This window comes from Olea europaea, unplaced genomic scaffold, assembly GCF_002742605.1.
Source record: "Olea europaea var. sylvestris unplaced genomic scaffold, O_europaea_v1 scaffold1302, whole genome shotgun sequence".
Classification (NCBI taxonomy): Eukaryota; Viridiplantae; Streptophyta; class Magnoliopsida; order Lamiales; family Oleaceae; genus Olea; species Olea europaea.
Window position 1 is genome coordinate 162,935 of NW_019230488.1, and position 10,506 is coordinate 173,440.

Genomic DNA, 10,506 nt, shown 5'->3' on the forward strand with positions numbered 1-10,506 from the left:
ATCTCGTTCTTTCTCTATTTTTTTTACTAGAACACTAGAAATAATTATCTTTTTGATAAAATATTAACTAATTGATAAATAGACTAAACATGTCGAGTAGAGAACAATGGCAATACAAACCTGAACAGCTTTACAAAATTCCAACTCCGACTATGAACGAAATTGTGAAAGAGAAAAAGGATGGAAGTAAATATGCAAGTTGAGGAATTAGATGGGTACCAACGCCACAATTTTCTCTAAAATATATATATGTAGAATAAACTTAACGATAATTTTATTAAAAAAAAAAAATAATAATAATAATAGTAGAGAGAGAGAGAGAGAGAGAGAGTTGTGCCCATATAATAACCAATAAAATATAAATAATCTGGTTATGTTGTCGTTCATACCGCAATACGCACAGCAGCAGCAAAGCTCCGTTTCGACCCCACCCTTTCGTCCTCTTCCCTAGTGTTGCCCCAATCACCATACAATCACCACTGCCAACTCTGCAGTGTATCCTTTTTACCTCAGAATATACAAACAAACTCTCAAACAGAAGTCACCATTATTTTGCATAATCCCAAAAAAATACTACAAACTCTTCTCTCCAATTATTATTTTTTAATCTTTTCCAGCATTCACTTCTGCTTAAAGATTAAAATAAGAGTTAGCTAGCAGCATATCCTACATGGATCTCTTCTTTATTTCTTCTTCATTCCATGTTCCAAGTCTCTGCGTTTTCTTTATCCTTTTCTTTGGAGGTTTGTGTTTCATTTTTCTCTTGAACATGCAATTCTTGTTTTTTGGAAGCAAATAATGTGGTTTGTGATATGGGTTTTTGAATTTTTATTGTTTGGCAGGTGCATTGGGGGCTACATTTACATTTATGAACAAATGTGAGTACACAGTATGGCCAGGGATACTAGCAAATGCCGGCAGTCCTAGTCTCGACAGCACTGGATTCGAGCTCCCTCAGGACTCTTCCCGGACCTTCAATGTTCCTACGGGGTGGTCGGGCCGGATGTGGGGAAGATCTGGGTGCACATTCGACGGATCCGGATCAGGTTCTTGCACTACTGCGGATTGTGGGTCGGGTCAAGTGGAATGCAATGGCGCCGGTGCATCCCCTCCAGCCACTCTAGCAGAGTTCACCCTCGGCACCGGGGGACAGGACTTCTACGACGTCAGCTTAGTTGATGGGTACAATTTGCCCATGATAGTTGAGGCTTCAGGCGGGTCGGGTTTGTGTGCTTCAACGGGATGCGTCACGGATCTGAACCGGGTTTGTCCAAGTGAACTGCGAGTAGGTGGAGGGGAAGCTTGTAAGAGTGCGTGTGAAGCTTTTGGGACTCCAGAGTATTGCTGCAGCGGCGCGTTTAACTCACCAGCCGCCTGCAAGCCGTCTGTTTATGCTCAGATGTTCAAATCTGCTTGTCCAAGATCCTATAGCTACGCTTATGATGATCCTACCAGCACTTTCACTTGCTCTGGTGCTGATTATACTGTAACCTTTTGCCCCTCCACGCCTAGGTAAAAAAAATTCTCATTTTTACTTGGTTCTTTTTACCTCACTGGCAACATAGCTTGGTTCTTTTTACTTCTCATTTCTCTTTCACTTTCTTCTCGGGTTTCAGCATTCTTTTCTCTGTTTCAATATTAATGGCTGTGCATATTTTCTCTTAATTTTGGTAAGTGCAGTCAAAAATCTTCAAAAGATCCAACACCAACACCGACACCAACAATGACAGCACCAGTAACAACTGCCGATGGATCTATATCTGGGACAGGTACAAGTGGCTCGGATGGATCCGAAACAGGATCCGGATTGGGGGTGACGGGGGCGGATCCCGGTTCAGAATCTAGCTTGGGATCTCAAGCTATGCTTACAGATGGATCGTGGTTAGCTGGTTTGGCAATGGGAGACTCAACTAGAATTTACTCTTCATACTCTGCCTCAATTGCCTTAGCTTTTTTCACCCTCTCCATTCTTTCTTTGTAGTCTCTCCACACGAGGCTGTCTTGAAGGGAATGAGGTTTTTTTTTGGCTTTTTTCGTAGAAAATTAGAATGATTTGTAACATGAAGGTCACCTTGTCACTATTTTCTATATGTTCTACTTTTCTTCAAGTTCTTGAATTTTGTATATAATGTTCTTCTGGTAATGTTATCAATTTCTTAATTACTGCATTGGATTCTCTGTTTGTTTCGTGCACTTCGAACAAATCCATAAACAAGTGTTAATACTCAAAAAATAATGAAAAGGGTTTGCGAGTCTAATTCCTAATGGGAATAGGAGAGTAAAATTATGGGCTAATTGTCTGGAAAAAAGGTTGCCTTTTGCGGAAAATTGCAAGCACGGCTTTTGAACTTGTCTGCTATGGCTTTCTTGGACATCAGATGCTAATATTACATGATTCACGGCAAAAGTGCGAGTGAAAACTGTTCTAGTGAGGTCATAAATGGAAGATCCAGGTTTAAATTATACACATGATTCTGATCATGACATTCGTAGCATCATTACTAGATAATGTTTCTAATTTGTCAAAGAAACTCTCATAAAGGGTAAGAATATCGGACTTTTCTTCGATCACACTTCCCTACCAAACTTAGTGGATTCCTTTCACAATAGCCTACAATATCATAACGCAATTTATGAGGATTAGATAGTATTTTCAGCAGTATAACTTTTCATACCATTAAAAAATAGCTTAAAAAAAGCTGATTCTTTTAAGCAATACCAAATATGCTCATGCACAAGTTTGCAAGGATAAAGATGCGGAACCTTTGAAGAAACTAGCTCAAAGATTCCATTAACATCCATGATAATCCTTTTCTCAGCTATGAATCATAGAACCCTGCTATCGCCTTAGTATGTAACACTCATTTTTCAGTTCTCTTTGAGAGTTATATAAACTGTCTTGACGGTCAGAAGTTACACAAATTGAAAACTTGGCACATGCTCAGTGCCTGCACGCAAATAAATTAACTATGCACAAGTAGCAAAGAGATGATTGTTCTTTCATGCTGTTTGCTTAACCATAAAATGCGCGAACTAGAAAGAATTCTTGGCAGAAAAAGAAACAGGACATGGTAAAATAAATGCTATAGTCACCGATGATAATCAAGTGCAAGGTTAATCTGCTACTTTGTCTTTTTAAGAATTCATGTAGAGATAGAACTATGTACTTCGCTATTGTCACCACATTTCAGGCTGAAAACACATAATTACATGTTAAAACTTGAGATCTCATCGCGTCGTCAGAGCAAGAATGATGATTCCACAGTTTTCAACCCATAAGAACCCAAAGAAGCTGTATGAATAATGTTCACCTGTTTCCAGTTTTCCAATCTACTAAAAGCTTGTGAAAGATGTTTCAAGCAAGGTGGTCGTAGTTATTACCTGCTATGTACATTTGGCTGTCCAATACATTATTCCAGTGAAGAGCCTGTCTTGTAACTTCTCCCAGATGGAGAACTTCTATAGTAAATGGAATATATCGAATTGTGATCAATCAAATATTGCAAAGCCCCGGTATTTATTACCGATCAGAATTGGAAATCATAAATAATCTAGTAATTCGAATCATAATTAGAATCATAAGATAAGAGTTAAGGCGATTATTTCAGATTGATCGGAACAAGTAGATGTAGCAAATAAATAGAATTGGGCTTTCTTTTGCCGCATTTCGCTCAAAGGGTTGAAGGGATATAGTGCATCAAGCTGTTCGCAAGAACTCTTGAATGGAAATGGAAAAGAGATGTAACTCCAATTCCTTCGGAATCGCTAGTCAATCCTATTTCCGATAGGGGCAGTTGACAATTTAATCCGATTTTGACCATTATTTTCATATCCGTAATAGTGCAAAAAGAAGGCTCTAACTAATTGTCCACCCTTTCCAAGTGTGATTTCTATGTTATGTATGGCCGTGCCTAAGGGCATATCGGTTGAAGTAGATTCTTCTTTTTGATCAATCAAAACCCCTTGGGAGAACCAAAAGGAAGTTCGGTTTCCATTCCCAAAACTGTTAAAAAACAAAAATCATCACTTCGCTATCGGTCACCCAGGAGTATTTAGCCTTGCAAGGTGGTCCTTATTGATTCACACGGGATTCCACGTGTCCCATGCTACTCGGGTCAGAGCGTAAGTTAGTGATGCTTTCGGCTACTGGACTTTCGCCATCTAGGGTGCAGCACTGGACCTTAAAAATTTTGAATTTTTATTTTAAGAAGATTGGAGTTCAATCAAAATAGAGTAAATAACCATGTTTTGGAAGATGTTGTTGAAAAGTCAAAAGCTGCTTTTGAACATAATTCTTTAGAACTACTTTGTGTGGCTAGAAGATCTTCCCGATGAAGCAGGCCTAAGGTAGCTGTGAGGTGCTGGAGATCACGTTGGTGAATGGACCAAGGCTTGAAATCAGTGCTAAGGTCCACTTGCTGAGCCCAAAGGGACTGGAACCAAAATGTGGATGTAGCCCAAAAGGTGAAGGACATGAATTGGGTAATAAAAATGCAAGGGAGCCCACAGGTCAAAGAACCCATGAATTTAACCGAACTTTAATCAAACCAGAACCCTTCCTTACGAGATTGGAGACGGTTAGGGAACAATGGACCACGCCACGCAAGTTCACCACTGAACGCATGCCAGATAAGGAGAAGGAACAGCTGAAAACTGTGACGTTGGAAGAGCACACCAACACTTCCCCAACTCCCACCTTGAGGACAAGGTGGATTTGGAAACCTAGGGTAATGATAAGATCCAATCCACCTCGCTTATTCTAGAAGGGAATAGAAGAATTAGGGTGCGGTTGGTTTGCCGTTTTTGGGCCATTTTCCATTTTCGAAAACGCGGAAAACGCGTTTTGTCCGTCGTTTTCGAAAATGCATTTTCGAAAACAAGTTAAAATTTATAACTGAAAACGCTAAACGACTTTTTATCATTTTCGAAAACAAGTTAAAATTTATAACTAAAAACGCTAAACGACTTTTTATCATTTTGAGCGTTTTCAATTATAAATTGTCAAAACGCTCAAAACGCGGAAAACGGGCCGTTTTCGAAGAAAACTAAAAATCGTTTTGAAAATGAAAATGGAAAATGAAAATGCAAACAAACCGCTACCTTAGCATCCAAGTGGGGAGAGGGAAAACTGAAATCTGTTAGAATAGATCTATAAAAAAGGTAGAAGCTAGCAATAGAGGGGGCGAAATACGTAGTGAAGTGAGGAGAATCAGCCCTGTAGTCAGTACTTGTTTTTTTTTGCAATATAATCAAAACTTCCATTAATCTCTGTTCTTATTTTCTTCCAGCAGAACCCTATCAGTAGCTTTCTCTTGAAGCTCTTTTAAGAGAAAACTGAAGCAGAAGCCTTGCCAAACGGTCTATAAGAATACTCTAAAGTAAAAGCATCAACCACAACAATAAATTAAGCTTATACCGTAGTCAGCATGCAGTTGGAAGTAGTTTGCAATGCACCATTTACCAGTTTCAACCACAAGCATCACCATTTGTCTATAAAAACATATAATATATCTATCTGATAAACAGGCTTTACAGATGACATAAACCTGACATCTGTGAATTTCTGGGGGTCATCGCTATAGCAAATCCAAATGGGATATCATCTGAAAGATTCTATACTGTTATTTTTGTTCCTTGCAATTTAATCCCAACTATCTAACACAGGGATTGTAATTGCATTCTCTCTTCCCTGAAGCTCACTGTCCATCGACATGAAAATATTTCAAACTAGTTCAATCAAGAAAAATAGTTATGTTTTTCAGGATCAATGACAAGGGCCGTCATGAGTAACACGTCTATGTTTGACCCCCATTTCTTAAAAAAAAAAAATTTCCCCAAACCCATTTTCAATCACACATTTCATGGACCCCCACAACTTTTTAATCACACATTTCATCAACTTTTATCAAAATTTACCGAAAATCTAATTGTATTCAAACGAAAGTTATATTATTCCATTAGTAATGAATGAACAATTTGGGGGCGAGTTGGTACAAATAAATCAATTTTTGTAAGAACATCATAAACCATAAACGTATTGGAAACACAGAGCCAGAAAAAAAATTTGTAACAACAAAAACACTGAAAAGGCGTAAATATGAGTAATGCAATTTGGTCCCATTGTGGTTACAACTCCAGTCTAGGTGGCACTAACGTGACATTAAATAATAAGTAAAATTAAATGACCATTCATTTAACCTATCATCCACAGCTATCTAGACTGAAATTGCAACCTCAGTGGGCTACATAGCGTTACTTCATAAATATTGCAGGTAGTATAGTGCCTCGTGGAAATTGGAAAGAATAATGAATAATTCAACCTGTTGTAACTAAGCAGATTGCTTCAATAAGTGTGCATAATAGCACTGATACTTTCTATATCTTCAGCCATCACGAGCCACCTTTTCCAAATCTACCAAATCATAGTCGAATTATGAAAAAGATAACAAAAGTTCTGAAATCTCAATGACTTACTATATCTAACAGTTCATACTCCATTCCAGTAGTAAAAGCATGCTGGGAATGGTTATATGCCTGGTCTGGTGATTCTCTGATCTAATCAGAAGGAAGCTCTCCCTTTGTTTCAGATCAAAAGGAGCGTCCCGAACCTATCAAGTGGATGGCAAGCTCTAAAGAACACAATGCCAAAGCCATAAAATGTCCGTCTACTGACTATTATCACAAAATAAGGGGAAGCACATGTAAGAAACAATTTCTCAGGTTGCAGAGATAACTGTCATAGAATCAACTGAGATTTGCCAGCATATAATAAGCTTAAATGACAGATGAATTTCAAGAAAGACTTGAGCAATTGACTCGTTTAATAACCTGGTAGTGATCCTTAGAACGACATCCAGATATGTTTCTACACATTACTGCTTGAAAGAAGTCGCTATTAAAGAGAACTTCTAAACACCTACCTGTTTTACATCAAATGCAAATTAGAAGTTGTGCTGTAAGAACAAGAGTTCTGGTGGAGATGCAGGCCCAATTTCTTCATCTAGACTTCTCAATCCATCGCCAAGACTGGTGCCATTCCCCAAATTTCTTGTTTCCAAGTTCTTTACATCGGCATCTGAATCCGAAAGGGACGATCTCCTTCTCTGGGAAGATGCAACACTTGGAAAAGTTATCCATGAAGGAGCTCTTAATTCAAATCTTTGATCCTCAGTATCTGCCCTATCTGTTACCGAGGTTGCCAGATTACCAGATCTTTGAGAAGACTTCTTGTGCAATCTACTACTTCCCAAAACTACCTCAGTTGGCAAAATAGGTTGCTCATTGCATGGGGTACCTATCAACAGTGCAAGTGCGCGCTCCAAAGAAGTCGTCACTTTATCCATCGATGGTCTCTCCTTACCTCTCATTCTTACACATTTACTTGCGACATTTGCAATCCGTTTCAAAGCTTCAAGATCTGATGGTGGTTCCAAATCTGGATCCAAAATGGCTTCTATGTCATCAGCCTTGATCAAAGGGACTGCCCATTCTACTACATTTCCTTCTTCATATTGCATGTCAATGGCTTTTCGACCACTGATAATTTCCAAAAGCAACACCCCAAAACTATAAACATCAGATTTGGTTGTAAGGTAGTGAAGTCTATAGTACTCAGGATCGAGATATCCCAAAGTTCCTGCTGGTAGCTCAGACAACGGGGAGCTACTATTGGCAGGTCCTAGTAAAGAGAGACCAAAATCCGCAACACGGGCATTGTGTTCTTCATCTATGAGAATGTTTGAAGATTTTATATCTCGGTGAATTACAGGGGGGCAAGCATAACCGTGCAGATATTCAATCCCGCGAGCTGCTTGGACTGCTATTGTAACCCTCCGTATCCAATCTAATTGCTCTTTCAGTTCCTTGTTTCCATGGAGGTATTGATGCAAGGAACCATTAGCCATGAATTCATAAACCAGAAGCCTCTCTCCTCCTTCTTCACAATAACCGAGCAAATTGAGCAAATGGGCGTGATTTAACCTCGAAAGTAAATCCAGCTCTGTATGGAACTCCTTTGAGTTCTTCTGCATGTCAGGAGACATAATAGCCCTCTTAACAGCAACTGTAGTGCCATCCTTCAAAACCCCTTTAAAAACGCATGAAAAACTACCCTGTCCCACCAGTGATTCTTCCTTAAACCCACCAGTGGCTATCTCTAGTTCCTCATAAGTAAACATATGAGCCCTCTTAATCTTAATCTCATCCAAGTCCGGCCTAATTTTCCCACTATCTTTGAGGAAAGAACTATTTCCATTACTTTTTTTGGGTTTAACAGAGCACCTACAGTTCCTTAACTTGTAACGAACATATATAACTGAAGTCAAAAATACAACAGTAACAAAGAACACAGCAAAGGCAATCTCTGCAACAACTATTGGCAATTGAAGTGACCAAAATTTTTCATTCTTTTTTCCAGCATTTGAGCAGTTGGAGAAGCACTCACCTGAGCTGCAACTCGAACAGTTATATCCACACCGTCTATCTGATGTCAAAGTACACTCTGCAATTTGGTGCATTTCATTAGGACAGCCATTGCTGCAGGGCAAGCAAATGTGAGAGCCAGGAGATTCGCAATGTGAACTTCCATCGTTAAATTCATAGAAATCAGGTGAACAAGGTTCAGTTTTGCAGACTCCGGGGACCAGAGGTAATGGTAGAGCAGAAGGAAAACCAGCACCCCAACAAACAGGTAGAAGAGATGTCTGAGCAGGCACTCCACAGGTGAAGTAATCCCCCGCAGCAATTTCGTAAAGTTTTAATCCGGTGGGTGGCGGTGTACTTTGGTCGACGAAATAACCCCAACAAACAACCTCCTGATCAGAGCTTCTTATCCCACATGCGTGAAATCTTCCCCCAATAACTGAAAGCATTGGATCATCTGGTGCTAAGTCCACATTGAGTTGCCCAGCATACAATGCAGATACAGAGATTTCTTCTTCAAGATCCAAGCTTTTTCCCCAACAAATGACTCTTGATTTCACCCCTGCCAATATTCCACACACATGGAACCCTCCTGCAGCAATTTTTCGAAATTTCAGCTCCTTTGGAACGAGCCCAATTACACGGTTGCCAGTCTCATCACCCCAACAAAAAAAACTCCTATTCTGAGCAAACAATGCACAGTTAAACTCCGAACCCGCCGAGATAGATTGGATCTGTCCATCGAATCGGTAGCTCTTCGTCATGTTATAACCCCAACAATCAACTAAAGAAGCGTTTCTCTGCGTTCCCATTAAGGGTTTTCTCACCCCGCATAAATGGTGATCCCCCGCACTGATTTCCAAGTACTCAGAACTCCTCACCATAGGTTGAGGAATGCCCATTGGAACAAACTTCGTACTTCCCCAACAATAAGGCCGATTCGAGTCCATTAAAAGTCCACAGACAAAGCCATTTCCAGCAGTTAAACCAATAAATGGAAAATGATTTGGAATTGCATGTGTAATTGCAAGATTAGAGCCATAGCAGGTAACGAGATGAGAACCGTCAGACTTTAGGCCACAGAAAACTGAGCCATTTTCTCCATAAGAAATGGCAATAGAAGACATTGATCCCAAACCCAAGATGCGAACCCATAAATCCCAAAAAAACAACAGAAATACTAAAAATTGCGCAAGAAAATCCTTGTCTTTGCATGAGTACATCTTTATCTTCTCATAGAAAATATGCTAAGTAACTTGAACGTGTACTTTGCCAGTGCCACGGTGGAAAGTGGTGGAGGAGGCAGTTGTGGGTGCTGTCTGAAGCGTTTCACTGAGAGAGAGAAGGCGGGGGAGTAGGAGCTGGTGGCATTTAATATTAATCTAACGGTTAGCACCAATCAACGGTTCATCTTCATTTCTCTGTATCATCATCTGCATGTACCGCTGGATGTCACGCTCGCATTGAATGCTTCCTTATTCTATATGGATCAAGTTTACCAAAATTGTTTATATTACTCATAATTTTAAAATAAAACATACATAAAATTGTACGAAATTATTGTGGAGTATTATCTTTTACGAGTAAATTAAAATTGAAGAACATTTTGTTTTAGTAATGTTTTAAAAAAGAATAATATTATCTAATACTAATGGTGCTATCATTTCAATCATTTAAAAATCTTGCATTTTGTCGTGTTTTGGTTTGGATTGTGTGAGGGATGCGGCTTCTCGAGATTTTGGGAAGACTTCGATGATTTTATGTCATTAAATTAATCACTAAGATTTAAAACTTTTAAGGATAAATACACACAATTCCCTATAAAACACGATGTACCAAAATTAACTGTTTTTCCATGTGAAGACATAATATTTTATAGTTATTGTTATAGTATTTAATAAATTCGAGTATTTGAATACAGTTTTTTCTCCACAAAAGGAAAAAATACCAACCCTAGCATTAACGCTCCATGTTCCTTCTATTCCATCCCAGAGTAGCTCCCTTTCCTTTTTCTTTTGACGAAAGCAAACCAAAGTACTGACTCAAGCGTGATATGTATATAAATAAAGGAAGATAGCAGTACCA

At 39.1% G+C, this 10,506-nt stretch overlaps 2 protein-coding genes across 2 annotated transcripts; one reads left to right on the forward strand and one right to left on the reverse strand.

Annotated features, from left to right (window-relative positions):
• The first annotated feature begins 392 nt into the window (after nt 1-392).
• Nucleotides 393-2,168, forward strand: LOC111374883 (thaumatin-like protein 1). Its single transcript, XM_022997642.1, has 3 exons — nt 393-743; nt 843-1,512; nt 1,681-2,168. Exons 1-3 carry the CDS (start codon nt 671-673, stop codon nt 1,979-1,981), a joined length of 1,044 nt encoding a protein of 347 aa, XP_022853410.1. The 5' UTR covers nt 393-670; the 3' UTR covers nt 1,982-2,168.
• A 4,635-nt stretch (nt 2,169-6,803) lies between these two features.
• Nucleotides 6,804-9,795, reverse strand: LOC111374884 (serine/threonine-protein kinase-like protein ACR4). The gene has a single exon (XM_022997643.1). It carries the CDS (start codon nt 9,642-9,644, stop codon nt 6,942-6,944), a length of 2,703 nt encoding a protein of 900 aa, XP_022853411.1. The 5' UTR covers nt 9,645-9,795; the 3' UTR covers nt 6,804-6,941.
• Between the last annotated feature and the right edge of the window lie 711 nt (nt 9,796-10,506).

Bases quoted from the DNA above. Each gene is read 5' to 3' on its own strand.
- LOC111374884 (XM_022997643.1), bottom strand. From the start codon at position 9,644: ATGTACTCATGCAAAGACAAGGATTTTCTTGCGCAATTTTTAGTATTT.
- LOC111374883 (XM_022997642.1), top strand. From the start codon at position 671: ATGGATCTCTTCTTTATTTCTTCTTCATTCCATGTTCCAAGTCTCTGC. The intron at 744-842 runs GTTTGTGTTTCA...ATTGTTTGGCAG, and splicing joins CTTTATCCTTTTCTTTGGAG to GTGCATTGGGGGCTACATTT. The intron at 1,513-1,680 runs GTAAAAAAAATT...TGGTAAGTGCAG, and splicing joins TTTTGCCCCTCCACGCCTAG to TCAAAAATCTTCAAAAGATC.